This window comes from Sprattus sprattus (assembly GCF_963457725.1).
Source record: "Sprattus sprattus genome assembly, chromosome: 17".
NCBI classification, from domain to species: domain Eukaryota; kingdom Metazoa; phylum Chordata; class Actinopteri; order Clupeiformes; family Clupeidae; genus Sprattus; species Sprattus sprattus.
In genome coordinates, this window is record NC_137915.1 from 16656235 (window position 1) to 16683517 (window position 27283).

Genomic DNA, 27283 nt, shown 5'->3' on the forward strand with positions numbered 1-27283 from the left:
GTTTAACTCTGTACTTTAATATATAAACCCAATGTAGTTAACTTAGTTAACTCCAGTGTACAAACAACACGTGTAGACAGTAGCTGTGTTGGTTATATGAAAGAGAATACTAAAACAATACCAAGACAATAGTTTCTAGAGGTGCCATTAACATAATAGACTGTATTTTCTGTCATTTATCGTATTGGTTAGTGTTTACTGTCTGTAACACGCGCAAGCAAAATAAACAGATCATTTCAATAGCAGACTAAAACATTTATGTCAAATGGATTCATTGTGATTTATTTCTCTGTTATGTGTAGTTACCGCACCAGATTATTAACATGCACCTCCAATGAATTCTCATGGAGGCCCCTGACTGTCCATACTGACTCTAAAAGGGATTAATGGGCAGGCTACGCTTTACCGTGTTCACACTAGCATTGCATAAACCACATGCTGAAGAGCATAACACCTTTGATATTAATGCTGCTTTTTGTTTTCAAGATCAAAATGACATTGGCAAATGGTTCTGTATTGCCCATTTTGATTTTTGTTGTGTGAATGATTTGTTCCTAACTATTGTCAGTTGGACATCGCTCAATGGAATGGAAAACTTAAAATGTAATTTTACAATGTGGTCCGATTTATGTATAAGATATTGTCAAGGTTGTTTTGTGACATGCTGCAAACCTTGCAATACAAATACAGTATTTGCCTATTAATTAACAGGGTATTCCAGTGTCTTAAAGATACGTTAAATGAATATTATATTCACCCAGAGAAAGTGAAAACTGAAAAAAAAACTTTATTTTGTGTATGTGCTGTAATATTTAGGTTCTGTGGTTTGGCCCAAAATGTAACATTTCCATCAGACCCAGACTGGGAAAAACCCACAGAGTGTACACAAGCACACATGAACCAGGGAAAAACGTGTTACCGATCAGTCATATTAGAGGCCACACTCTTCTGGCCAGGTTGGCTCTGAAGCTACCTGCTATCAAGCAGAAGGAATCCTCGCTGGTTTGACTCACTTTTCAGATAAGGCCTCACTCTGATACTTCAGATAAGGCCTCACTTTTTTCTCACATGTGAGACACAGGAAACAATAACGTGTCCACAAGACCTCTTCTACCAAAAGTAAATATTCATTGCAAATGAAAAGATAAAACCAAAGTCACAGGTTCAAAGGCTGGTAGAGTTGGTGTATGAAACCCCAGAAAAGGATTTGTGAATGCTAGCTGGTAGTCCTAAGGGATTCAGTCTTCAATGCGGAATGAGTTCTGTGAAACTGCATCAATGGAGTGGTGGGGAGACAGGAAGTTCAGTTACCATGAATGAGTTTCTCGTTGCTGCCTGGTCCGGCAACAATATTATTTTCCACCAGAGGGCGCCAATTTGGCTCACATCTTGGTAAGGCGCATAGTGTTAAGGCGCACACCGAGGATGGTTGCTCCTGACGCGTAGCGGATCTCTCTCAGTATGCCTTTCCACTTCCTCTCGCCCTCGTCATACCTACGGTATCAGAATTTGAAAAAGTCACAAAATGTAAAAACTTCATGGAGTTACTTTGTAATGGAAGGGTGACTTACTCTCTCAACTCTTTCTCAAACATGTTCTCATACTTCTATTCTTTTATGAATGTGGCTAATAAAACAGCCCTGTGGCTCACCTCCAGATGTCCGTCATCTCTGTGGGCTTCAGCTCGTCATCGTCCTCCGTGGGTATCATGGCGAATCCTCCCACAGCATACAGATTGTCATCGTGGACGACTAGAGAGGTCGAGCTTCTCTCCTGAGGGAACTTCAGGAAGTCTGACCACCTGGAACAGTGATACAGTCCAGCCATATTTAGTCTCTTGGTGTGTCATTAAAGCAAAGGCTTTGAGGTACACGTAACCTAAAGTTCATCAGGAAGTTCTTCAGCTTGCTGTTAGAAACAGAAGCCTTTAAAAGTTCTGTACAAAAATCTTCTCTACAAGCATTAAGGGTTTTTATGTCAACTTAAGGAATCCTTAAGGGCTGAAGTTTGAACACTGAAGTGCACGAAGTTGAAACTTTTAGAACATTTATTTACGATATTTGAACTTCTATGAATAGAAGCTAAAGATCACTTAAAGATTCTAAACAACATGGTTCTGGTTTTTGTCATTACGTGGCCAATGTGCTGATTAGGCCTGCTTCTGTTTACACTATGACAGGTGTCAGATCCTGGCTTTCTGCTAATAGGTTCTATAACATCTGCCTACCTGGGACCCATGTCACGGTAAGGTATCACTGGATGTAGCTTACGAGTATGAATTAAATGTCATACATAACTTCAAGCATTAACTACAAACATTGTCCTTGCATTGAGTGGTTCTGCTTGTACAAAGCTGTACTCACTTGTTGGTGGCGATGTCATAGACCTCCACCGTGTCGGTGAGGCCTGAGTCTGTGACCCCAGTTGCCACGTAAATCTTGTTACGGTGGACGGTGGCACCACAGAGGGAGCGAGCTGTTGCCATGGGAGCCAGCTCCTTCCACTCAAACTTCTTGGCGTCGTAGGCACACACCCTCTTCAAGCATTTTCTGCACACATAGCAGTCACAGTCACAGTGTTAGCATGGCAATCCTCCTCTTGATTATCTTGATTGAGATGTTAAGAACGTTGTGTGTGTGTGTGTGTGTGTACATGTGTGTATGTGATATTTGAAACCCACTTGTTGTCTCCCTTCCCTCCTAGGACATAGACCACATCATCGTGAGACACTGTAGCGTGGCCATACACTTTATATGGGAGAGGGTCTGACTCCCCCCACTTAAAAGACCTGTGGATAAGAAGGAGCAGTGAATCATTAAAGGGAAATCCAGAAAGGAATCATAATCATTAAAGGGTAATCCAGAACAGTTCATATGATATTATACAGTGGAAACTACATTCTAGTCCCTGCCATACAAAGGATTATAGCTTTTTAAGATAGCTAAAATGTTGCTAAAACGTTTGCTCTGTGACTGATTCGGGGTGTGTTTCAAATCACAATTTTATTATTATATGTTATTAGCAATATTATATGTATATTAGCAAGTCCCATCATTTTCACTGTTCTTAAATTCTATGACTGTAATTGTATCACTCTATCAAAACTTGAATGAATCTACTCTTTATTTGAATGAACTTCTTCATTTTCTGAAAACTTACTGTCTGTCGTAAACCATAACAGAGTCCAGAATTTGCTCTCCTTCCTTTAGTTCTTTTCCTCCAATCACAAATATGGAGTTCTCAGCCTCGCCCATGGTGAAGAGGAATCGTGGGGAAGGAAAAGGGGGCATGCCCAACCAGTCTGAGGTCATGGGGTCATACTGTGGAGGGTGGGGGGCAAAGGTCATTGTGAGGTCATTTCAATGTGCAATTTATGAAAAACATGAACAGGAACAATCCACTGAGATCAAAGCTAGCGCTCTAGTAATGCAATTCAATGAAATTGCTGATACCGTTGTTAACACTATGCAACATCAATTGAACAGAAATTATCTACCAGTCCAGTTTCATCCAGCAATGTCTTATCCCAATTGTTTTGTCATTCTTAACTTGGATGAAGTAAAAACATTATTATTGATTATCAATTGCTCAGAATAGTAGTATTTTAAAATGTGATTTTACACTAATAATTTAAACCATATCTTCAAGCCCTGACGTTAATGAGGTAACCACAGCAAAACCTTGTCAGTAAAGATTTACAGTGGCAAATGGCCTGGACAGGTAAGATACCAGTACAATTGCACAGTGGCGAATGGGCTGGACAGATAAGTTACCAGTAAAAATGGACAGTGGCAAATAGGCTGCACAGGTAGGTTATCTGTAAAATTGCACAGTGGCGAATGGGTTGGTCAAGTGGTTACCTGTAAAAAGTAGGAGGCGAGCGGCTGCTCTTTATTCTGCTCGTCATAGAAAATCCCTCCAGCGACAAAGATCTGGTTCTCCTTTGTGACCAGGCTGCAGTGGTTCTTAGGGATCTGGGTGGATATGGCTGCCACAAAACAGTCATTTCCTACGGGATTGTAGGCCACTGAGCCAGCCTCATTGATCATAAAGAACAGGTCTCTGAGGAACATACCGAACCGCAGGTTATCGTTCAGGATACCAGGGAAAAGGCTGATGTCTTGTTCTTCCTCTTCCTCTTCCTCCTCCTTCTTTTCCCCATCCTCTTTCAGCGCACTCTTCTTGCTTTTGATCTTCTCCGGTTCTGGGAGTTTTCCGCCATGCGCATCCCTGACTAGTTGGAGCTTGTTAGCCACCTCCTGGTTGTTGGACAGCCACTTGTGACTCTCTACCCTCTCCTTGAAGTACTCCTGAGGAACCAAGCGGAACCGGACGCAGTCCAGCAAGCCTGGAAAGTCCTTAAGGCGTTTTTTTTCGTCTTTGGCCACCCAGTTGAGGACACACTCGAACACAGTCTGCTCCATCTCCACGTTGAGGCTGTCAGCCGAGAGGATGGCTGCCAATTCACTGGCGCTCAGCGTAAAGAACTCCTCGTCACGAGAGATGAGATGGAAACGCTCGCAGGCATAGTTGCGAGCAGCTATAGCTAACCTCGGAGAGTCGAGCATCAGCCCCAGCCGGAAAATGGCCAAGCAGTTGCTCAGACTGAGGCGTTTCTGCAGGAAGGACACGCACACGGTAAAGATGGAGGGGATCTGGAGCATGTTGGCCACGGCGAACACGTCCTGGACGTTCTGCTCCGTCACATTGATGTTGGAAGTGTACAGGTACCTCAGGATCAACCCCATCACGCCGGGCTCCACCTCGTCCAGGACGATCTCACGCTTCTTGCTCTCGTCCTCCTCGGACTGGAAGAAGGCCCTGAAGTAGGAGCTGCAGGCGGCCAGCACTAGCCTGTGGCAGGGGAACTCTTTTCCTTTGATCTTCAGCACACAGTCCACAAACTTGTCACTCTCCAGCAGATCACAGAGGCCGTCCTGCAGCAGGGTCTGCTGGTACATGCGAGGCTCCTCCAATGGGTCTATCGGCTGCGACATCTTTCCCGGCTGGAAGACCTTCTAGTGTTTTGGATTCAGGGGAAAACGGCAGTCACTGCTAGTCACTCCTCTCCACACCACTGTCCCAGATCAGGCTCTTGCACAGGCTCTCTCTCTCTCTCTCTCTCTTTTACTCTCTGCCCCAGACCAGAGAGAGGCAGCAGGGCCGGGTCACCGGTAATTCTGTCAGGGCAGTTGGCCTCGTCAGCTGCTACAACTCTTCAAATGATCTCCAACTGGTTCTCTATTTATAGGGCAGGCCAGCACAAAGCTGTGGAATCCATACTGGTACATGTGAAATATAATACCACCCCCCACCACCACCACCCCCACCCCCCAGTCACCAGCAGCGGCAGCAGCTGACACACTGCCCCTGGAGGTTTGTCCTGAGTCATGAGCATTGAGGCCTGGTGAGATCAGAAGCTACAAATGGAGCCCCCTGTTGGCAGACTGAATCACTGCATGGGCATTTATGGATCAGCTGGTAATTTATTGCAGCTGGAGTGCATTGTCAGTATTTGTTGTTAATGTCTGCAAATGCCTATCTTGCTTCTATTGGCTAATGTTTTTGAAACAATTTTCAATGGAAAACTACATTTTTCTTTCTCTAATAATTCTAAAACTACACTTTCTCTCTTAATTCCCAGACTGAAAAGCTGTCTAGATCATATATTATTCATCTTAAACGACTGACTTATGATGTAGATATTCTACATATTCAACATTAATATGTAATATGTTAATATGTACTGATACACATTATGGTTCATATATATAGTCATTTTCTGTATTTCAGAACAACTTCCATTCGTGTAGCCGTATCACGACTGAATGTGAGGGTGCTTCTTTTTAAATAATTCAATTCTAGAAAAGATATTTAAAGGGATAAGATATCCATTATATATTTATATTAGTCAAGGAAAAACATCCTGTGCTGAAATATTTTTAAAAGACATAAAGATCCTGAATTCTCCTTTTTTTAATTTTTTTACAATTAAATAGGAAGGTTTTGTACTGCTATGCCTAAGCTTGTAATCCTAGCTAGTATTGTAAAAAAGACAGGTTAAAGAAAGGTAAATGTCAGTAGTTAATTGAAAGGAACACTAAAGCAGTGTGTATGTTCATTTTTAAGGTTATTATTGACTCTGATGCCAATAATACCTGTTCATACAGGACACCCTCCTTACCCATGGGGGGAGGAGAGCAGTCCTTGTGTTGACGGCAATGTAAAAGATTGTTCAAAGTGTTTCCAGGGCAGCTGGGTTCTCTGGAGGCCGTCATGCAGGAGCAGAGGGCCTGGGTGCTTACGTAACTCCACAGAAATACTCCACTCTCCAACAGGGGCTTAATAACAACCAGGCTCAAAGTGACCGGCCCAAATTTATGTGAGGGAGTTTTATCCGCTTTCAGAAACTAATCTGAGCCTGCGAGCCAGTGACACAGAGCACAAACAGCAAAACACTGTGGCCGCTCAGCTCCTTCTGAGCAGTGCTGGGAGGGCAAACATGGCAGGCAATCTCAAACGTCACAAACAACCTCAGTGTGTAGAAGGACCAAAGACCAAAGGCAGTGTCCATACAGACAAGACAGACATGTCAAGTAGGAGAAGTATTCTTTTGAAGTACAATTTGGCAGAGCTCTTTATTGGCAAGAAAACACTCATAGAAAGATCACATACACACTTGTAAAACCTGTTAGTGGTTTAATGAACTATAGATACCTCAGTAGACAGAGAATATTTGGCCTATTCCAAAATACATTCTTTCCTTTGGTTTAAAACCCGATTATTTCCCCATTGATGGTAATCTAGGTCAGTAGAAAGGATTATTTACAGATGATAAACAGTATTTTTGATTTAAAAATGTGATATAAAACTCAGTCTACACGCAGCATATTGTGCAAACGCAGTTTACGCAGCATATTGTATATTTCATCCCTTTAACATGGTTTCTTTTGCATTCATGTATAACATTACCCTTGAATAAGAGTAACATTCTAAAAACATCAGAATCAATATCTCTATCATAAACACCATTCCAGTCGAGTCATTTCCTTTGACCTCCTAAGCCATGTGCAGTGTAACTCTTGACCAATAGACAGACAGCAGGAGTCAATCTTAAAACCATTAAAAGTAATCTCCATCTTGTCCCAGTCTTCTTCCCTACTCTGCCTTCTCCTTGCTGGGATCCACTGGGGCGGTGGCGTCAGCGTCAGCATCCAGGGCGGGGTCTGCGGCTGGAGGGGCGGGTGGGGGAGGAGGGATGGGGTCTGGGTCGTCGATCAGAGCCTGCCTCCGCTCACTCTCCTTTATCAGCTGGACCAGGCAGTAGGTGACAAACATCACCATGATGGTGGTCAAGGGGAAGCCTAGGGAAGACGTGATTCATGAATGGACCTACACACGACTAGCTTTCTAATACACGCAGGATCTTAAAAGTGTGCAAATTAAAAAGTATGCAAATGTATACATGCAAGTATGCAAAAGTGCATACATTGCATTTTCAAAATATTTTGAAAAAGTTTGGACACACCTTCTCATTTTTTGAGAAGTTTTTTCTTTAATTTTTATTATTTTCTACATGGTAGATAACACTTTTTTTGTTTAGTACATCATTCCATATGTGTTCTTTAGAAATGAAAATATCTTCAGTTTTAATCTAAAATAATAAAAGTAAAGAAAACACAAAGGCGTGTCCAAACTTTTGACTGGTACTGTACTGTATATATAGAAACAAATATACACTTGTACACAATTGCATAATTTAAACAATAATACAGCATGTTGCGGAAAAATGCAATGACCCACGCAGTCCATGTTCAAGTGTTTTCTGATTATACTGACAAGTTAACCAGCCTATTAAACTTTCTTTAGTAGAACAGCTCACCTTTGAGGAACAATCTCTTGGCTACCATTTTGGCAAAGTCAAGGCTGTTCAGAGCCAAAATGTTGTAGAGGACAATTGTCCAGTAGTTAAAAGTGTTGAACAGGGCCCGGATCCTCCGCGACATAGCAGCAGACATGGACATCTGTGGGGATGACACACACACACACACACACACACACACACACACACACACACACACACACACACACACACACACACTTACACCATTTAAAAAACGTTCAGTCTTCAGCACAGAAGAAGATGGTTCTCCTAATAACACTGTAATATTGCCATTACCATACATGTATACCATTTAAGTATAATTTAATTTAAATGGGAGAAAACTTTTGTTGAGTTTAATATAAATGAATGTAGACATAAAAAAGAGAAGCAGATATATTCATCTTGCCATAATTAAAACATTTAAACCTAAATGAGGTTATGGGTTATTCTCTGCGCTGACAATAATTGGTCGTTTTTTTTTTTGCTCTGTGCTCCATCCGAAACCATCCAATACCTCAATAGATGCAAAAGGCTCCATGGCAAAGAGCTTGTTGGTCCAGAACTCAAAGTTGAGGCCAAAGCAGTTGAGGAAAGCCCAGAGAAGCACCACCCAGCTTGGGCCCAGCCACAGCAACGTGACCCCATAGGTACAGAGGGTCGCTATCAGCTCCTCCAGCACGTTCTCATGATTTCCTCCCAGGTAGTTATACACATACCTGAGTCAAAGACAGATACATTTGCTAGGCGATTGATCGAATTGGAGAGCAAATATTTAATGTAGAGTCTGATATGTCACATTATGATAATATTATCTTAAATGCTGTTCATAATTGTGCCATAAATGTCAGCCATATGAATGTCATACTTGCAAAGCCAGTCATTAATCCCCCTGTCAAAATGCCTGTGAAGGAAATCAAGATAAAAGTTATTTAAACTTTGACTGCTTTTTATGCTGATTATGAAATGAACGACCATAGCTGTGCAACACCGGCATGCTGCTTGGTGTTGTTCTGGTGTTGGTCCTTACGTCTCAGAGAACACATAGAGGTTTGTGATGCACTTGGGAGGTTGGGGCGGGTCTAGGTGGTCCAGCCTGGAAACCGTGTTTATGACGCCAAACATGACAGCTGCCTTCACCCAATCATAGACCAGGTTTATGTATGCCAAACCAACTGGGACAAAGAACAAAAGAAGATATTTTTTAGAAGGAGTCAAATTCAAAACATAAACCTCAAATTTGTAAATAATGCATATACACACAAATCAATAAACAGAACAGGAGAGAAATATTATATGAAAAAGGACAACTTCATATTTCACATTAGTGTAAATATAAACACATTAGCTACGTAACATACACACATGTAATAAGTCAACTATATAACACATTAAAACAAAAAAAGAGAGGACTGAATTAGAGAGAAAGCCAATGGTAAAGAAGGTAACTTCACAGCTCCCCCAGTGTTCTGAGAATGTAAAGATGACTCATACTTAGAGCCCAGTCGGAGAGCTGCTTGAGGAGCTTGGCGTCGGCGGGTATGGTCAGGATGTACATGAAGTGGAAGAGAACGTCCACCACCAAGATGACCGCCAGGTTGAGGAGGGCCTGTAGAGAGATGTTCCACATCTCTCTTTCCTTCCTAGTGTGATTGGGGTTGTTGGCCTGTAGGGGGCAGGAGGAACACACTGTTTTCAAAATCAGAGCACCGGCCACAGATGGATCACCACACAGTCAGGCGTATGGTTAGGGGGCTTAATCCAGCCTGAAATCATCTTAAAATATGTAAGATATTAATTTTCTAATGCCATGATTATATCAAAGGAGACAAACCTCTTGACCAAAATATTACTGCTGGAGTCCTTAATTATATTCAGGCCCGGGGATCATGGACTCTATGGATCGATCTGGTACAATCCTCTTAAAATAACTAATAACTGGGAAGGAATATTACACAGTCTCTGCTGAGCCGCAGTATCTCTGATAAGTCTCACTGATAAGTCTCACTGATAAGTCATACCACTGTAGTTTTAGTACTGTTTAGAGACTATGTTCTAAGCCAGGTGTCAAAGAAGTCTATGCACATAGTTAGGTTCTATTACAACTGATGGATTATGGCCCTGGCCCATTGGACATAGACCCAAGGGGCCCTAGTCTCGTTGATGCTTGTCTTCACCCTTCTCACCTGGACGAAGAACTTATCGAAAGTCATGATGGGTCCAAAGTAGAAGAAGGGGAAGTAGAAGTTGTACTTGAGCAGCTCCAGGAAGCTGAAGTTGCCCTCCCTCCTCTCGCAGTTCTCCAGGGCGAAACTCATGCACCTCATGATGGTGAAGCCACAACCACCATAGAAGAAGACGTGTCGAAGCTCAAAGTTCCCCGCCACAAAGCCTCCCTTCAGTGCATCAATAGTAACAGGGTTGGTGCAGGGTATTTGCATTGTACTTTCATAGAAGAAGGTTTGGTGAAATTAGAAAATTCCTGGTCAAAAATCATGTAAAGGGGGCAATAGTTACAAAGGAGGCAATAGTGGGTGTGTCTCTGTTCCTCCTGGTTTACAGTTACTTATGTATATTCATCATTCATGTATTTTATCTGTATGTGTTTCCCTGGGAAACGACCCTGTGAGTTTAGCACTGTTGGCACCTAGCACCAGTGGTTGAGTTGTGTGATTAAGCCGTGTTGTCACTCGTGTGAAATATGTACAGTACTATCAGGGTGGCCTGTGGAAAAATACATGGAGATTATCGGCAGTTTGTTTCGTTGGTTCAAGGGATGCACCAAGGGCAGGCTGTGCAGAATGTTTGCGGATAGACTCAACAGTCAAATCATCCATATAATCTCTGTAAATAATGCCTCCCTGGACCAACATACTAAAAAGTAAACATTATGACAAACTGGTTCAACAGTGGGTCCTCTAGCACAGCACACGCAAGATATTAGCTTGTTCAGCCAGACAAGCAACGCAAACAACAAATCCTCCACATCCACACACAAACAAACACTCTCCCTGACACACTGGCATCTGTTTCACACACACCTGCCAGGACACAAAGGGCTCCATTTTGAAGGTGGCCAGTGTTGCGAGTCCAGCTGTGAAACACAGCCAGCGGAGCTTGACCAGGGAGATGCTGTAGAGCAGCACGCAGTGGGACAGGATCAGCGTGAGGTAGGCCCAGCCCATGCTGGTGAAGACAGCCAGCATGCCGTACACCATGAACACCAAGGACCTGTACTGTGGGAGAGGAGAGGCAGAGTGAGAACGGACTACGTGTTACAGAGGCTGTACATGGGCTAGTGAGCTCCTTTAAATTCAGAATTGTCGTTAGGTTCAAAATCATATTAAGAGTACTTAGATAAATGTTTCAGCCAAGGTTCAGCAAATTAGCAAAAGCTTTTGTCAATTTTATCTTTGTGTCAAATGAAGGTCATCTGTGCACTGTGAGAGCTTATTCAATTCTTCATACTAAACTCTTATCATTACCAACTGAAGGGGATCTGCGAACTGAAATCACTTATTTCTGATAGATTTCCTATATGTTCACCATTTTTGAGGTGAAAGCTATTTTCAGTAGCAGAGATGTTAAACAAGTGCACAGACTAGGTGTGCTGAGTTGCCTTGCTGTGAAACTTATTGTGTATTACAACTGAATCGAATAAGTTACTCATGAATTAGACCTCTGGAAAGACACAGTACATTTAGATTCTCAGCTGCCTTGGATACGGGCCAGCCAATACAGTCAAACACAGTCCCCAGGTCTGTCTAAACATAGCATCCTGTCTTTCTAACACCTGTCATCTCCCCTCAAATCACTGACTAAGTTAAAAGCTACTATGGCAGGCTTTAAGGAAAAGTTTCCATAAATAGTTCCGAAAAATTTCTCAGGAACCATAATATTTACCATTTCCATTCTTTTGACCTGCATATAATTCCTCACAACAAGTGAATAGGACCTACCATCTTAAGAAACACTATACAGTATGTCTACTCATGAAACATTATAATACCAGATTCCCATAACACCCAATGAGACAGCATTTCTTCTGACCAAGTATATGAGGAGAACACAAGCCTCCAATCAGATACAGATCTACATGATGACCCCATTTAAGTCTGTGTGGACGTAGATGTCCCTCTGAAACACAGTGGACACACCTGTGCAGCCAGCAGAGAGCTGATCTTGGCGAAAAGGATGTGGCCAGACAGGGCGAAGAGAATGTGCTCCCAAAACATGGAGAACCACATCACCCACTCAGAGTCTGCAGTGTCCTGGATTTAAACAGACCAAACAAAACATAGTAGAAGTGGGTATCTTAACTGATTCATCACTCATGAAAGTTTGCTGATATGAATTTGACTGATGTTGATGAGAGACAGTTCTCACCATTTTCCGACCGACATAGGACCATCCTGGCTTCACGCTGGTTTTGAAGGCTTTGCGGTTGGCGTTTGCTGCAGAAAGCAAATCACAGTACATATATGGATGCTTTTCATTCATACAAAATCTTCCTGATTCCTGTTCTCTGGCATGTTACATGTACATTCATCACCATCACCATTCATCTAACTTCTTAGAAAGTTAAACTGCATTAACATTTAGTAATTTAGCAGACGCTTTTATCCAAAGCGACGTACAAAGGAGACTACTACAAAATAAAAAATAGTAATTAATTATAAATCCATTCAACCATTCGACATGGCTATTAAATGTTTGTTGCTCGGACGATTGACAAAAACGGATACCATGTTTGACCATGTATTTATGTAAGTGACAGCAATGCATCTTTTCTGCTGTTGTTTGTGTGTGTGTTTGTTTGTTTGTTTGTTTTCCCTTGTGCCCTTGAGAATGCCATTTATTTGCTGTAGCTCTTGTTATGGGAGTGACTCATAAAAGCACACCCAAGTGGCCCTATATTTCTCTCCCCTCTCTGATATTAATACAGACACCTGATCCGTGCTACATGGTCTGCATAGCTGCTCTTCTGGCTCTCTCCCAGCGGAACGCCCCCACCTCTGCCCTTCCACTGAGACAATACAGTAGCCCCTTCACACACACCCATGGCCCAAAAATAAACTGCCATGAGAGGGGTTTATAAATGGATAGAAACGGAGACCATTCTCATTCTGCACAAAGCAAACGATTTCGGACGAGGACAGAGAGGTCAGACAGGTTATGCTGACTGCTCTTCATGGGAACCTGTTAGTCAGCTATGCAACAATCCTATCCTAAAACAATTTCAGTCATTCATAGTGTTTGCCTTAGAGGGAATGAGAGAAAGCAAAAGAGAGAGCGATTGACAGAGTGAGAGGAAAGAGTGTGTGTATGTGTCTACATGTGTGTGTTTGCGTGTGTTTGTGTGTGTGTGTGTGTGTATGTGTGTGTGTGTGTGTGTGTGTGTGTGTGTGTGTGTGTGTGTGTGTGTGTGTGTGTGTGTGTGTGAGTGTGTGTTTGTGTGTTTGTGCACTCATACAGGGTTGGGGAGTAACTAGTTACATGTAATAAGATTACAAAATAAATGTAATTGTAATCCATTACAGTTACTGAGATGAAAAATGTAAATAAATTACAGTTAGCAATCAAAATGTTGGGGATTACAAGGGGCTTACATCTGAATATATATTTTTTCAGTTAAAAGCTTTTAAGGTTCTATGTAGCATTTAACATCAATTCTGCTGCTTTGCATATCTTCGCCATTTATACAGTCTCCATTCATTTGGGAGTGCATTTTGAGTGTTGTTTTTGATTGGTTCTCTTGTTTGCACTGCCTCTCGTCTGCCAATCAAAAAGTAATCAAATGTAATAACTTACATTACTTTGACAAAGTAAATAAAATAGTGGCATTACTTTGACAGGATAACTAAATGAACTTCTGCATTTCAGAATAAACCATTTCAACCCTGGTTATGTATACTCACTGCTGGACACGTCATAGATCCAGCTTGCAGCCCACAGCATTGCCATGTAGAGCACAACATTGTAGAAGTAGAGCTCGTACTTCGGAAGGGCAGCCTTGACCCCCATTACTGAAAGACAACCACCAACCACCACACGTGAAGTACCTACAGAGGCAGTATACATAGCACTTTTACTTTAATATTCAAGCACAAATCGGTGAAGTCACAGTTAGTAATGCTTAAAACATTCACTGACAAGTGTCACTGAAATAATACTACATGCATTATAATGATGGAAAACCATGGGTGTTTTTATCATAGTCATTAAGTTGGGTAGCAGCTACATTTTTGCTAGGCAGTTTTCTAAACCTGTGAACTACTGTTTTTATGGTAGGTCACTCCAGCAGTTATAAAGTGTTGATAAGACTAAGATAATGTGAAGTTTAGGACTTTGAAGTTCTGATTCAGTTCTGAAATCTATTACAAAACTTTGGCTGGGACTAAGGTTTTACCAATACACTTACTGTGTTATTAAGTTGTTTATGAATAATTGTACAACTAATGTTACTTGATACAGCCAAATACATTCCACTTCAGAAAATCACCACATGAGACTTTATCAATGGTTGGTTATGCATGTCACTATTATCTGAGAATGAAAGGGTGAAAGTACACACTTCCACTGATTAGAAGCTTAAAGTCTTTGGGGGTTTTGCAGCCTGTGCTTGCCAATCACATGCCCATTTTGAATCTGATTGTGATTGACAATGACTGTGATTGTGCATAATGCAAACTAACTGGTTCCAGTTTAGTTCCTGTTAGATGTTCTTTAAACATTTGCGTTGTTCTGTTTTACAGAAAACAAGCGCTGTTAGAGAGACGAATATGCCTTGATACTTAAATAATATCTTATTAAAACCTTAATATTGTAGACCCATCACCAGCGCTTCGCCCTTTGATGTTAGTGATGAATAAATGTTAAGGGTCATGCACCATAAGGATATGGCTGTCGAAGGAACCTTGGAACACCTGTTGCACTAACCTTGAGCGTGGCAATGCAGTTGTAAACCCAGTGAGACAGCGATCCCTCTGAATTTAGTTTTTTAAAACAAAGGGAGCTAGTGGTTCTTTTTGCATCCGTTGACAAGGCTGGGGCGACGAGTGCAACAACTGCCGATAGGGCAGTTGCTAACAGTAAAAGGTGAACTGGGGATGTATTTATAATTTTGACAGGCGGCATGCACATGGGGGGCGGATCCTTTGTTTCCAAATCAGAAGCAAAACGCATTCCACGCAATTGTAGCTATCCCAAACAAAGACGGCACTTTTAACTGTGCTGTAAAAGGTAGTTAAGATCACTCATCTTAGTTATTTTCAGTTTCTAGTAATTGACATGAATCCAGTGACATAGGGTCACTATGCTAAAGTAAAAAGTAGCTATTTAAATGGTAGCCTACACTTATTTCTTGTAAATGCATTTAAGTTTGAGAATAAGATTATTCCGGTTTACCTGAAATATGCGCAAGGCCACTTCCCAGGGAGAGCTGTTGATGTCTGAAGAACGGTGGCTTTGTTCATTTGCTAGGCTGAAGCCAGAACACAGAGAGAAAGGGGTCCAGGGTGTTCTCAAATGGGAAGTATCAGTATCAGTTGCAGACATTTACCTGCGACCATTTCACCGAGAAAGTTTGGTGCTTGAATTTACCAGAGAAATTATCTGAGCACAAAACACAAATGGGTTTGCTTGATTTAATAGATGTCAAGACTCAAAATATACATATTCATTTTTTTCTCAGTCTCCATGAAGTTATTTTATGACAGCTGCAATTGGTGATCCTGCATCACAATAGTGTATGCTTGTCAAAACATTTAATTAAACTTTATCGAAGCTATCTCACCCTCTCTCTCTCTCTCTCTCTCTCTCAGGCTTTGCCAGATCTGTTTCTGGAGTGTCTAATCATGTAGTCATTCTTGGCAGGGGTTCAACACTGGCCATCCATATTGCAGGCCTCATAAATGGGATAATCTTTGGACCTACTGGTGACAGGCATATCAAGTTAAAACAGACACTGATGGATATGAAATATTCTGCTCAAATATTTGAACTGCACATCGCTTCTAAAGTTGAATTGCCTGAGATGCTAAAATAAAGCCATGGGGTATAGGGGAAAGTTGGTTCAGACTATACTTCAGATAGAGGTGATCCTATCTGCATCAGATTGCAGAGCTGACAAGATAGTGGGTGTTAAAAGGTGTGCAATTTGTATATACACCCATCCATGACACAAGGAAACAAAATGACAGCCTTTGAAAAACAAGATTGTTGAAAATGTCTACAATACTTAAGGCCACATTTTACCATTCAATCTCTAAAGTTGACTGTGTATTTTAAATCAACCATCTCCACAATTAAATGATAAAATTTGTCTTACTATTTATGGGCCATGGCACTCTCACTCTCAACCAGCCTAGCTGTAAATCCACAAGGATTCCTCATTAGAGAGCCTGTTGCTAAGGAGACACTTTGCCTGACTAAATAAAAGTGTCTGGGGAGCTCCCGGATCTTTACATACATTCACAAACTGTCCAGAGTGGTTCACCTTAATTCATGAACTGGCTATTGAGAACTAATTTTTGCGTCTGGAGCTGCTGATTTGGCATCTTTGTAAGATTTCCCTCAGTATCAGATAGCCTCGCTCCTTCAGTTCTGCAGGGTATGGAACCGTTAGCTTCTGTCTAGCCTCAGCACACATGGTGTACAGCTGATAATGAGCATCTTATCAGTCTGGAGTAAACCTGGAATTAGCCCAAGGGACTCTCCATCTGTTAATCCTGTTTAACGTGAAATTCGTCAAATGTATGCCCACCTTGCATTCAGGTACTGGCTTTTCACCATTCTCTGAATTCACACCAGCCTAAAAGAAGCAGTGTCTTAGATCATGACGCACAGGACCACTTTTTGAGCAACATGGCAGAGAGATGTAGTTTGGGCACTTTTCCATTGATATCTGGAGAACTTTAATCATCAGTAGGCAACTTGGTCACAATCATCCAATCAGAACATTAGGAACCAGTCATGTGATAGCCCTGCAACATTGCTCAAAAGGATGTCCCATGTATCACCTTTAAACTTCAGGAAAATAGGTGGGGTATAAGTTCACATGTTGCTGAGTTTTTATATCTAAACAAATATTTTGATTGGTATTGAACCCTACCTGTTTTTTATATAATGGCATCATAATTAATGTGATACCATTCATGTGTTGAGTATCAGCAAGACTTAATCTATAAACTTCAATGGCACTGTTAAAATTAACTTTAAAATAATTAATTGTTCAATAACAGCTGACCAAAGTGCAGTCTCAAGGAGAATTTAACATGAACATCTCTCAAGAGACACACTCAAACATTGCTCTTTTCTCATGGACTGTTTTGGTAAACCTATGCCACCTTGTGGTAGATTGTAAACATAGAGTTCAACCATTTATGCACTTTCCCATGTGGGATATCAGTGCAGAGCCCTTTCATTTCTTTAACCACAGTTTCAGCTTTCACAAGGGGCCAAAAAGTCCTATAATAAAAGTTGTTTATCATAAAACATGATCTATATGTTATGTTTATGAATGTCATGTTATAAAACACAACATGTTGCATAATGTGGGAGAGCTTCCATCATGATGTTCCTTTGGTAAAGCAAAAAAAAAATCATACAAGCTCAGAAAGTGCTGGCTCCATTTATTGAACCGAAGATGCTTTCCATAACATAATTTTATCTGCCCAGACTTTGGAATGGCGAAAACCACTTTTTCCTCACACCACGGCAACCAAATTAGTTGCTTTCTCCCTTTTTTCCCCCAGATAAATGTCATCCCTTTGCATATGTGCAACAGGGAGAGGGACTACAGATATAAATGTCTGCTTCAGTTACAGACTGAGAATAACAAGCTTACATGTTGTTTCATTTTGTGATTGATTTTTCAAGTGGTTGCAATTCATGTAGAACAAATGGTGCATTGTTGATCGTTTTTTTTTTGTACATTACAGTTGCAGTAAAATTGTTCCTATTGAGGCAAGTGTAAAACTGTCCATAGGGGGGCGTGATGGGGTGGGGGTTTGGAGGGGCAGCAGATGAGTAAGGGCGAGGGCCCTCTACTCCTCCGTCGTGTCCTTCTTGCTCGTCTCCTGACCCTCGAAAATGGGGTACTTGCTCTCTATCTCCACCCATGTGGTCACCCCATTGGCGAGGTCACGGATGATGTTGGGCAGCTCGCTCACCTGTGGCAGAGAAGAAGTATCGTGTCAATTAATGTGCATTTTTTTTACATAATATTGACTCTAATACTCTATTAGCGATTTTTTTAAACAATAGGAGACGTGGACATTTGGAGTCCAAAACAAAAACAGCTAGCTTACTATAAGTAAGTACCAACTAAAAATTCTCAGGCCCACTGATAGCTACTGAGGGCTGTTTGCACTGACTCAGCTGCTGACTCCCACCATAGACGCTAGAGACGGCTGGGTGACTCAGCTGCTGACTCCCACCATAGACACTAGAGGCGGCTGGGTGACTCAGCTGCTGACTCCCACCACAGACGCTAGAGGCAGATGGGTGACTCATGACTCAGCTGCTGACTCCCACCATAGACGCTAGAGGCGGATGGGTGACTCATGACTCAGCTGCTGACTCCCACCATAGGCGCTGGAGGCGGATGGTTGACTCTCACCTCTGCTCTGATCTGCCTCATGGAGTCCCTGTCTCTCAGCGTGGCGGTGTGGGGTGTCTTGTTAACCGTATCAAAGTCGATGGTGATGCCGAAGGCCACGCCGATCTCGTCCGTCCTGGCGTAGCGCCTACCGATCGACCCTGCGGAGTCGTCCACCTTGTAGGACACGCCGTTTTTGGTCAAGGCTTCAGCTGCAAGATGGAGAGGAGAGGGTTAGAAGACACAAGATGGCGCTGTTGCTCAACGGGTGCTACTAAAGCTCAATCAGTAAAGCAAGGTGCTGATTATGAATCAGTTGGGTCTGCTCATGAATAAATATGGAGAAAAACTTGACTAGCAAATTGGCAAGTTTCAATTCACTGGGTCAAAATCACCCAAATAAACAGTTTAAAAACCCTTCATTTAAATCCAATGTGCATAGCTTATGCACTGTGTGTGTGTGTGTGTGAATATGTGAGAGAGAGAGTGACAGTGCATGATGTTTATGATCACAAACGCTCCACTCACATAATTCCCGGACAAACGGCACGAATTCCTGATTTTGGCTGAGTGGAAGGACGGAGCATTTGTAGGGAGCCACAGTGGCAGGGAAACTGAAATACTGAAAATCAGAGAACACAACCCATTAATACACAACTATTTATGGCCAACTAGTCCACCCCTAGTGTGGGTGTGTGTGAGAGAGTGAGAGAGTGAAGGAGAGAGAGACTGGGCTATGTGTTCTGGGGAACTGGGCTTACTGTTCTTTGTTCGTCGCCACCTCTGGTGTGGAATGTGTGCTCGAAGATGGTGTACATGATTCGGCCGATGCCAAAGGAAGGCTCAATTACATTGGGAACAACCTCTTCCACTAAGAAAACACAACACGTACTGTTAAAATGTGTTCACAAAACTGCGCTGTCATCCGTCAAGATATTTGCCAATGCCTCATATGGTACACGTCCTTACCATGCAGGGTCTTCTGGAACCTCTTGATGCTAACCATGTCCTTGGTGATTTTGAAAGTCTTTCCCTCCGTCTCAACGGTGAACTCACTAAAACGAGGCAATAAGTGGCATTCTGTTAGAGCTACCGATGTCATGTAATGGTGTTCCACTTCTAGAGTTCTGCAGCTGGCATGATGCAGGCAAACCCCCACGGTCGGACATTGAGTTCTTTGAGAGTACCGTGTCTGCAGAGATGGGCATTTACACCCTATTCACTGTATTTCTTTACATAGTCCTGGATAAATCTACCCGGTAACTGGTTGATGGCCATGCTCAGCTACTCACCCATTCTCACTGAGCAGCTTCTCCTGGTCTGTGATGTAGCACTCATCGCAGATGGCCAGGTACTCCATGGCCAACTTGGCTTCCTTCTTGTAGGCTTTGCCGATGGCTGCCTTATTTGGCTCAAACTGGACGACATTTACAACTTTGTGCAATGCGGTTAAGGCTAATTAACAGAGAACTTAGGCAGAACTGACTACAAATTGTGTCACTTAGAAATAAAAACTCATCTTTACCGTGGAGTCTGTGTGGGGAAAATACCTCTTAAAGGCATCAGATGTAAACACGCATGAGGGGAAAAAATATACTGATGTCATTTCTTTTTGGAGCATTCAAAGTTATGTTTCTGTTGCAGAATGCTGACGGCAGAAAGCAAAACACATTGCTGCTACATTGTGGGCACCGAGCACATTAAAGCCTTTGAAAAAAAGCCTTTCAGAGATATGTGAACTGGTCTTGGCATTACAATACTTAGTCCTGTCTGAGCCAAGACCACTTCCAACACCAGCCAAAGGCTTACTGGGGATCAGTAGTTCCTGGGTGTGTGAAAGGATATGGGTTCCTTCAGTGGTTTCTCAGCTGCCAGGGAGACCTTAGTCGCTTTTGCGTGACACGTCAGGTCAAAGCAAGAGCGGTCAGCACAGCCCACGATCTCAATCCAGCCCTGAGGAAGAATAACAAATCAAAATCTAGGGTGAACGGTCTTTTACAGCCTCAAATCTAGGATGAACTCTTGAAGAGGTTTCTGATATAAAAGCCAAGTACAAGCCCCTCTGAGCTAAGGGTCTTAGACTTTGAATTGGAATCGTGAAAACCTACCAACTAAATTATTTGACTTATAATCTTTCCCAATGTCATTATTAACCGTTTACTGCATGTCTGAGGGAAAGGTGCTTTTATGAGCAGCCCAGTAGTACACTTGCTAGCTAGCAAGCGAGGAATGGCAAGAAGCAGGACGCACGTAAGAGGTTTTGGTCTCGGCGTCCCAGCAGTCACAGGCGTAGTGGGCCATCTCGTTGTCCATGTGCTGACGGAAGCGTAGCTTATCACTGGCCACGCCCACTTTGGTCAGGTAGAGGTAGATCCTCCCGATGAAGTAGCCCAGGACGGAGTTGTTGATCACTCCCTACAGCGGTGGAGGAAGGAGGGAAGGGAGAGCAAGAGTGATTGAGTGAGAAAGAAAGTGTAAATAAAAGCTTCAATAAGCAGCAAAACCCACATTTCAGATAAATAAACCCATTTCTGGGAAATTGCCAAAGTTAACATCAAATAAATAATTTGTACACACTGCACATGCCAGGACAAGGACATGAGAAAGTATCCACTTGTAAAGCGAATATTAATCTGGGCACTATAGTGTGGCATAATGGCCTTTTGATTATGCTGTGCAAACAGTTCGGACACACAACAGGGATTAGATTTCCCATTGTAACTTCAATAGTCAGCAACGTTACGTCATTGTGTCATGTAAAACTAAATGCCATGTTGGTATGGATGTTAACACATGCTAGCAGCTCCCAACGCTTAAGATGGTTCCCTAAGCTAGAGATAACTAGGATAGTTAAAAAGCTATGAAACCCTCTGTGTGCCTGTGCAGCTTCATACTAACAAAAGGTCATATTCAGTTCAAATTAAAATGCGTTACTTTATCATTTTGAGTGTGAATGAAAATGTGCTATCTATCTATCTATTTGTGTCCAAATACTAGTTGGAAAAAAATGCATTCCCATGTATAGGCTGCACCTGAGTATTAACAACAGAGCTGCAGAAATTCTACACCATCAATGTATAAACCGCAGTCTGGAATAGTCTGGAAATTACAGTAATACATCTTACCGCAGATAGATAGCATCAATTAATTAAGTTTTATTTATGTACGCAGTGCTTGGGGGATGGGGCCATCTGCCCCACGACGAGACAGAACTACCCTCTCACTTAACTACCCCCTTCTCCTCTCACCTGCTCCACGGCCTCCCCCAGATTCATCACAGAGGCAGACTGCCCGCTGGTCTGTGCCTTGGACGAGTACAGCAAGATATTCAGGTCTGCCACGTTGGAGAACTTGGGGTGAACCTTTTCAGTTGGGTCGACAAAGTGCTCAATCTCGGCCATCGTAAACTCTCTGTGAGGCACAAGGGGACACGCTCCATAGTTATAAACAACATGTTGACATGAACATGCATTCGAAATGTCCTGGACTACATGTTCTTTAATGAGCATTCTTTGGCTCCACTGTGAGCCAGTTTACCTGTAGTACTGTAGTGTGACAGACACACACACACACACACACCACACGGAATTGCTGATGCAAGATGACGGTACAGAATAGATAATTTACCCCAATTAAGCTGTTATGAATTCACTTGCAGTGTTGCTGGGATTTTTCTCTCAAGACTAAACATGCAAAATGTCTCTGAGATGGCTAGTTACAATAGTTACTTAATGATCTGCTAAAAGGATGACAGAAAAGTGATGTGTGTCAGTGCGTCACAGAACCTCACTCATCAGGTTCTGAATGTAATTACGAGAAGACGGGTCAACTCAAGAGCCAGGTCCGATTTCACACACCTGACTCGGATGAGGCCAGAGCGAGGCGATATCTCATTCCTGAAAGAGTTTCCGATCTGTGCAGCAGCGAACGGCAGCTTGCCCTGGTTAAACTCCAGCAGACGCTTGAAGTTGAGGAAGATTCCCTGAGCAGTTTCTGGCCTCAAGTAGCTGTGAAAGAAAAATAAACCACGAGAATTACAGGTTTGCTCTTCAGTTCATCCAAGTCATTGTTTAAAGACCCCAGTCTATACTCCATGTTAGAAAGTGAAAGTCCTCCCGAGTCCACTGGTAGAACCATCTGGATCTCTTTACCAGAATCCCAGAAACATGAAATGAATCTCCTTGCTTTTCAAACTAAACTTGCAGAGTGCTATTTATTTGGTATTATATGTAAATGATTTGGAGCTTGGAGATTTGATCTTTATGGTCTTTGTGCACCATCTTACCCTGTCATGTTTCCTCCAGGGCCAATAGAGGTCTGGAACATCAGATTGAATAACATTGGAGGTGTGAGGTCATTTCCTGTGATCGGAGACTTCACGTCGTATTTGACAAACAGATCTGTCAACTCCTGCTGAGTGTAATTGTCCATCTATACAACACAAAACACACACAATAATTATTTAAAAATAAATAAACAAACATATACTTGACAGTTTATATAATGTTATCATTTGTCTTTTAAAATGTATGTTTATGAGGGGGACCTAACCTAGCATTGCTTTCTAAAACAGTTGGTATCAATATGACACTCATGAAGAAACGTATTCAACCTATGCCTCCCTTGTCTTATCCCTATGTGGAGAATATTACACAATCAAAACTAAGCTTGTAAGGTTTGAGAACATCCAGACCTGGGTGATGACATCATCCATTTCAGCCTTCTTCTCTGCAGCACATTTCTTGTCAGACATCAGCTTCTGGAGATGAGCTGAGGTTAGTGAAAGAGAAAGCATTACTTCCTTGATTCCCATTCGTATTATCCGGTTATGTGCACAGGTGTCCACACACACACTAAAACAATAAACCGCTATGAACATCAATCATTAATGTGGGCTCTAATAGATTTTCCTTCAAAACAGACCCAGGAGTTCACAGGTGCTCCTATACATAGATGTACCTGAAATACCTGTTCTACCCAGCCTACGACACCCAATTATCTCGAAGTCACCTTAAATCCAAGGCATATCATCTTTCCACAGATAACACCATATTTTATGGGTTTTTCTTCTGAACTTTTGTCCAAAGGACAAAAACACTCCCAACACTGAATAGGAACCTTAAGACTTGTATTCTTTGTTTAACATTTGTACAGGCGTCTCAGTAAGGCCCTCTGTGATCCAAATACTCCCCCCCCCCCTCTCAGACATGCAGCGATAGCCAAATATTACATAAGTGTGCACAGAAACCATAGCGCACAACAGAGGCCAAGCAAGCACACTACCTCAGAGGCCAAGCAAGCACACTACCTCAGAGGCCTAGCAAGCACACTACCTCAGAGGCCTAGCAAGCACACTACCTCAGAGGCCTAGCAAGCACACTACCTCAGAGGCCTAGCAAGCACACTACCTCAGAGGCCTAGCAAGCACACTACCTCAGAGGCCTAGCAAGCACACTACCTCAGAGGCCAAGCAAGCACACTACCTCAGAGGCCTATGAGGGGATATGTGAGGAGAACACATAAGAGGAGAAAGTGAAAAGGAGACCGAAATGATAGAAGGAAGAGGGAGAAGGAGAAGAGGGAGATGGAGGAGAAGAGAAGACAGTGGGAGATGATGCCTTGAGAGGAAAGACAGAAAGAAGAGAAGAATGCAAGAGGGAATGAGAAAATCAAAGAAGGCTGCAAGACTATGGGACTACCTTTCAGAAGATGGTCAGCACGGAAGCACTCTCCATTCTTGACGTCCTTCACCATGTAGTCAGCAAACTTGTCCACGTGCCCAGAGGTCCTGTTCAAGAAACAACCACACTTAAGAAGTGAAAATTCCAGCATCACCAGAACCAAAAAACTCTGCAACTGACTTATGGAAGTTAACTGGTAATGCAACATTTTTGCTAAAGATCAGAGAGATAAGTATTTGCCTGCAAGAAACAAGCACATTTAAGAAGTGTTTGGTTTTAGAGTGAAAATTCCAGCATCACCAGAACCAAAAAACTCTGCAACCGACCTATGGAAGCTACCTGATAATGCAACATTCTTGCTAAGTATTTGCCTGCGACTATCTAAACCCAAGGATAAGCTCCCTTTAGGTAACCACTAGGCACCAGGTCTCCAACCCAAGTCAGACCAACCTTAAAGAACTACAGAAACTTCTTTGGAAGACAAATGGTCTTATCCAGGGACACCAAATCTTGCCCACGAAGAACTATGCCCTGGCAGACTCACGCCACGTTATTAATACAGTAAGCCTTACTGAAAATAAATGTTGCCCTAACACAGCAACTGGAAGTACTGATGGAGCACAAGCGTCTAGGAATAGGGATGAATGTTTATTTCTTTTTTTCCCCAGTAGATAAAGGGGCGGGGGCAGGGTGTAATAGACAGGGGATAGAGAATCAGAGTTGTGGATAGATGCAGTATAAACAGTGGCTGAATGATTTACTTGAGGACAGTCTCTGGGGTGAGCATGGTGCAGTCGATCTCCAGGATCTGCTCCTCCTGGATGAAGTGTTGCCTCCATACCTGCAGGATGTTGTTCTTCAGAGCACAGCCGACGGGCCCAAAGTCATACAGCCCACTCACACCTGAGCGTGCACACAAGCACACACACGAAAAATTATTAATTTCAACAGAAATATAATGACCTTATCGCTACACTCACTAACTTCATTACTGAATAAAGTGCCTTCTATCCAAGTCAGAAATGAATAGCTTCATTGCTATATTAAGTCAATGTTATAAGGCAATAAATGTTATTTAGCATGGAAAAATTCACTGAAAAGTTCCATATAAACATCCACTCCAGGCACTGAAGTCTTCAATATGAAAACTTCATGTTCAAACATGTTCACTCTTCTGACACACATGGGGCTCAATGGAAGAGTTAGGTGGATTCTCACACCCTGGACCTTTTTTTCAGTTATTTTCCCCTAACAATTGACAGGTCCTGACAACCCCCAAAAATGTTCAAGAGACACAGAATATCAGCAGAGGGAAATGTAGACCCTCAAAAAGCAATTTGAAGATCCTTAAAACGACTGCACCATCAGTATACTGGTTACCAGTTACCAGATGTTACTGGTGGATGTCGTTAACATTTGCATCACTCTAGCTTACCACCATAGATGGAGAAAGCCTGGTCATAAAAGAAACGCCTCTTCAGAGTATCTTCCATTTTTGTTCTGTCCACAATGTCATCTTTGGGCTGAAGGGAAAGTTCCTGCAATGTACAGAAGCACAACCATGACCTACATTTAGACAATTTTGTTGTCAGATAGTGTAGTTTGATACGAAACCATATACCATAAACAGGCTATGAAATGCCTGTCTATATACTATACATCAGGGTAAGGGTAAAGAGGCAAGCAGGGTGTCTAAGTCAGAGTGAAACTGAAAGTGGCCAAAGCCCATTACTCATTTTATGATGATGGGAGAGGCACTGTAGTTAATCAGTTTGTATCTTTTGAACCCTAACCTTGGCTTCCAGGGTTCTTTTCCGCGCCTTCAATTCCGCCACTGCTTTGGCAACGTCCACAGCAGGAACCCCATCGGCCTTCATCTGACGAACCAATTCTCCCTGAGAGTGGAAGACAAATACATATTTTCAAGTGAAGTGTGGCAATTCATTTTTTTGTCTCAGAGCAGTCCCAATGGCGCTGTGCTGCTCAAGCTTTTCCAGACGAGGCTTCAAATAACAGATTGCGGTGTCTCCACCCTGGCCATCAGTTTGCAAAACTGACAGAGGTTCAGCAGTAGCTCGCTCAAACGTGGCACAAGCAGACCTCAACTCGCAAAACATGGAAATGAGTACAAGCTCGAGTTATGCAAGCTTACCTTTTTCTGTTAAATGCTATAACACAATAATTCAAATAATGTTAGCGGACCCACTATAAAACACATATTGACATCTAGCTGTAAAGAACTAGCTATCGTTGCGGAGTTCTCACGTCACGTCTGTCTCTGCTGTCATCTGTAGCAGCCAACAGCCTTCACATGCCTAGACTGTGCTAACAAAAATAAATGAAGTTATGAAGCTAAACCATGGTTGGATATCCCATACGGACTGCAACGAGCACGATTTTTAGAAGTATTAACTTAACGTTAATGTTACCTGTTCCTTCACAGATTGCCTCAAGGGAGCCAGCACCTCTTCGATATTTCCATCCATCTTTTGTCCTTCAGACAACTGCAACCAAAGACTATGCTGCTTCTTCTTCTTACGCAAGCAGACCGAGAGGGAGAACGGCCTGATAAGAAGGAAACTAAAGAGGGGCTTCGGGGTAGGCACGGAGAGGAGGGTGGTAAGCTCAGTGCTGGTCTTCAGCAGTGCTGATGCTGCTCTCCGAAGCATGGACTGACTAGCGGCTTCCACAAATGTAAGCGCGGAACTGAATGATGAAATCTCTGGAACTAAGTAAGTTTATGGTCAGGTGGAGATTCGCACTTTCGACAAAGACAGTGCAGCATGTGAAAACAACTGATATCTAAAATATGACAACAGTGGTGATTTGAGGATTCCTTGTAATATAGTTTAAAAATTGTAATATGATATATTTTTTTGAATGCACAACATGTTATACTTGATGTCTATCTTATAACTATTTACCGGTTGAACAGTGAACATACATGTATTTTTTCACACTGACCATGAGATGGGAGTGTTGCTCAACAGCATTTTTTCGCTAAATGTGAGATCACCTTGTGCACCCATTTAAATGTTTGTTGTTGTTGTTGTTGTTGTTTTACTTTTTTGACACTAATTTGTGCCAAAGGTGAGTTATAAAAAAAAACACGTATATCTT

The 27283-nt window shown here is 42.3% G+C and overlaps 3 protein-coding genes across 4 annotated transcripts; all 3 read right to left on the bottom strand.

Annotated features, from left to right (window-relative positions):
* Window positions 1–771: 771 nt before the first annotated feature.
* On the bottom strand, window positions 772–5107 carry klhl40b (kelch-like family member 40b). Its single transcript, XM_080854888.1, has 6 exons — window positions 3861–5107; window positions 3160–3320; window positions 2681–2788; window positions 2364–2549; window positions 1652–1801; window positions 772–1494 (listed from the first exon to the last, which is right to left on the bottom strand). Exons 1-6 carry the CDS (start codon window positions 4995–4997, stop codon window positions 1383–1385), a joined length of 1854 nt encoding a protein of 617 aa, XP_080711014.1. The 5' UTR covers window positions 4998–5107; the 3' UTR covers window positions 772–1382.
* A 1501-nt stretch (window positions 5108–6608) lies between these two features.
* Window positions 6609–14941, bottom strand: hhatlb (hedgehog acyltransferase like, b). Of its 2 annotated transcripts, none has more exons than XM_080854834.1 (12): window positions 14822–14941; window positions 13801–13908; window positions 12269–12336; window positions 12040–12153; window positions 10924–11118; window positions 10069–10278; window positions 9377–9548; window positions 8913–9057; window positions 8751–8786; window positions 8400–8601; window positions 7883–8024; window positions 6609–7364 (listed from the first exon to the last, which is right to left on the bottom strand). In XM_080854834.1, the coding sequence occupies exons 2-12, from the start codon at window positions 13904–13906 to the stop codon at window positions 7159–7161; spliced, it is 1596 nt and encodes a 531-aa protein (XP_080710960.1). In that variant the 5' UTR covers window positions 13907–13908; window positions 14822–14941; the 3' UTR covers window positions 6609–7158. The 2 variants fall into 2 exon arrangements, with proteins under 2 accessions (XP_080710960.1, XP_080710959.1); XM_080854833.1 differs by having other exon boundaries at window positions 13801–13944.
* A 2556-nt stretch (window positions 14942–17497) lies between these two features.
* On the bottom strand, window positions 17498–26845 carry gars1 (glycyl-tRNA synthetase 1). The gene is made up of 17 exons (XM_080854832.1): window positions 26593–26845; window positions 25957–26058; window positions 25599–25701; window positions 24925–25066; window positions 24182–24270; window positions 23176–23252; window positions 22768–22913; window positions 22340–22489; window positions 21731–21893; window positions 20733–20897; window positions 20327–20435; window positions 19775–19919; window positions 19452–19537; window positions 19244–19353; window positions 19011–19104; window positions 18504–18694; window positions 17498–18054 (listed from the first exon to the last, which is right to left on the bottom strand). The coding sequence occupies exons 1-17, from the start codon at window positions 26830–26832 to the stop codon at window positions 17929–17931; spliced, it is 2238 nt and encodes a 745-aa protein (XP_080710958.1). The 5' UTR covers window positions 26833–26845; the 3' UTR covers window positions 17498–17928.
* Between the last annotated feature and the right edge of the window lie 438 nt (window positions 26846–27283).

Coding starts and splice junctions, on each gene's coding strand:
- klhl40b (XM_080854888.1), bottom strand. CDS start 4,997: ATGTCGCAGCCGATAGACCCATTGGAGGAGCCTCGCATGTACCAGCAG. Junction 3,321..3,860: donor TCGCCTCCTACTTTTTACAG/GTAACCACTTGA, acceptor CACCCTCCACAG/TATGACCCCATGACCTCAGA. Junction 1,802..2,363: donor TATGACATCGCCACCAACAA/GTGAGTACAGCT, acceptor TCACTGTTCCAG/GTGGTCAGACTTCCTGAAGT.
- hhatlb (XM_080854834.1), bottom strand. CDS start 13,906: ATGGGGGTCAAGGCTGCCCTTCCGAAGTACGAGCTCTACTTCTACAAT. Junction 9,549..10,068: donor TCGATAAGTTCTTCGTCCAG/GTGAGAAGGGTG, acceptor TGCCCCCTACAG/GCCAACAACCCCAATCACAC. Junction 8,025..8,399: donor AGCCTTTTGCATCTATTGAG/GTATTGGATGGT, acceptor TCATCCCCACAG/ATGTCCATGTCTGCTGCTAT.
- gars1 (XM_080854832.1), bottom strand. CDS start 26,832: ATGCTTCGGAGAGCAGCATCAGCACTGCTGAAGACCAGCACTGAGCTT. Junction 20,898..21,730: donor TGGGGGAGGCCGTGGAGCAG/GTGAGAGGAGAA, acceptor CCACCGCTGTAG/GGAGTGATCAACAACTCCGT. Junction 20,436..20,732: donor CCGAGACCAAAACCTCTTAC/GTGCGTCCTGCT, acceptor ATTCTTCCTCAG/GGCTGGATTGAGATCGTGGG.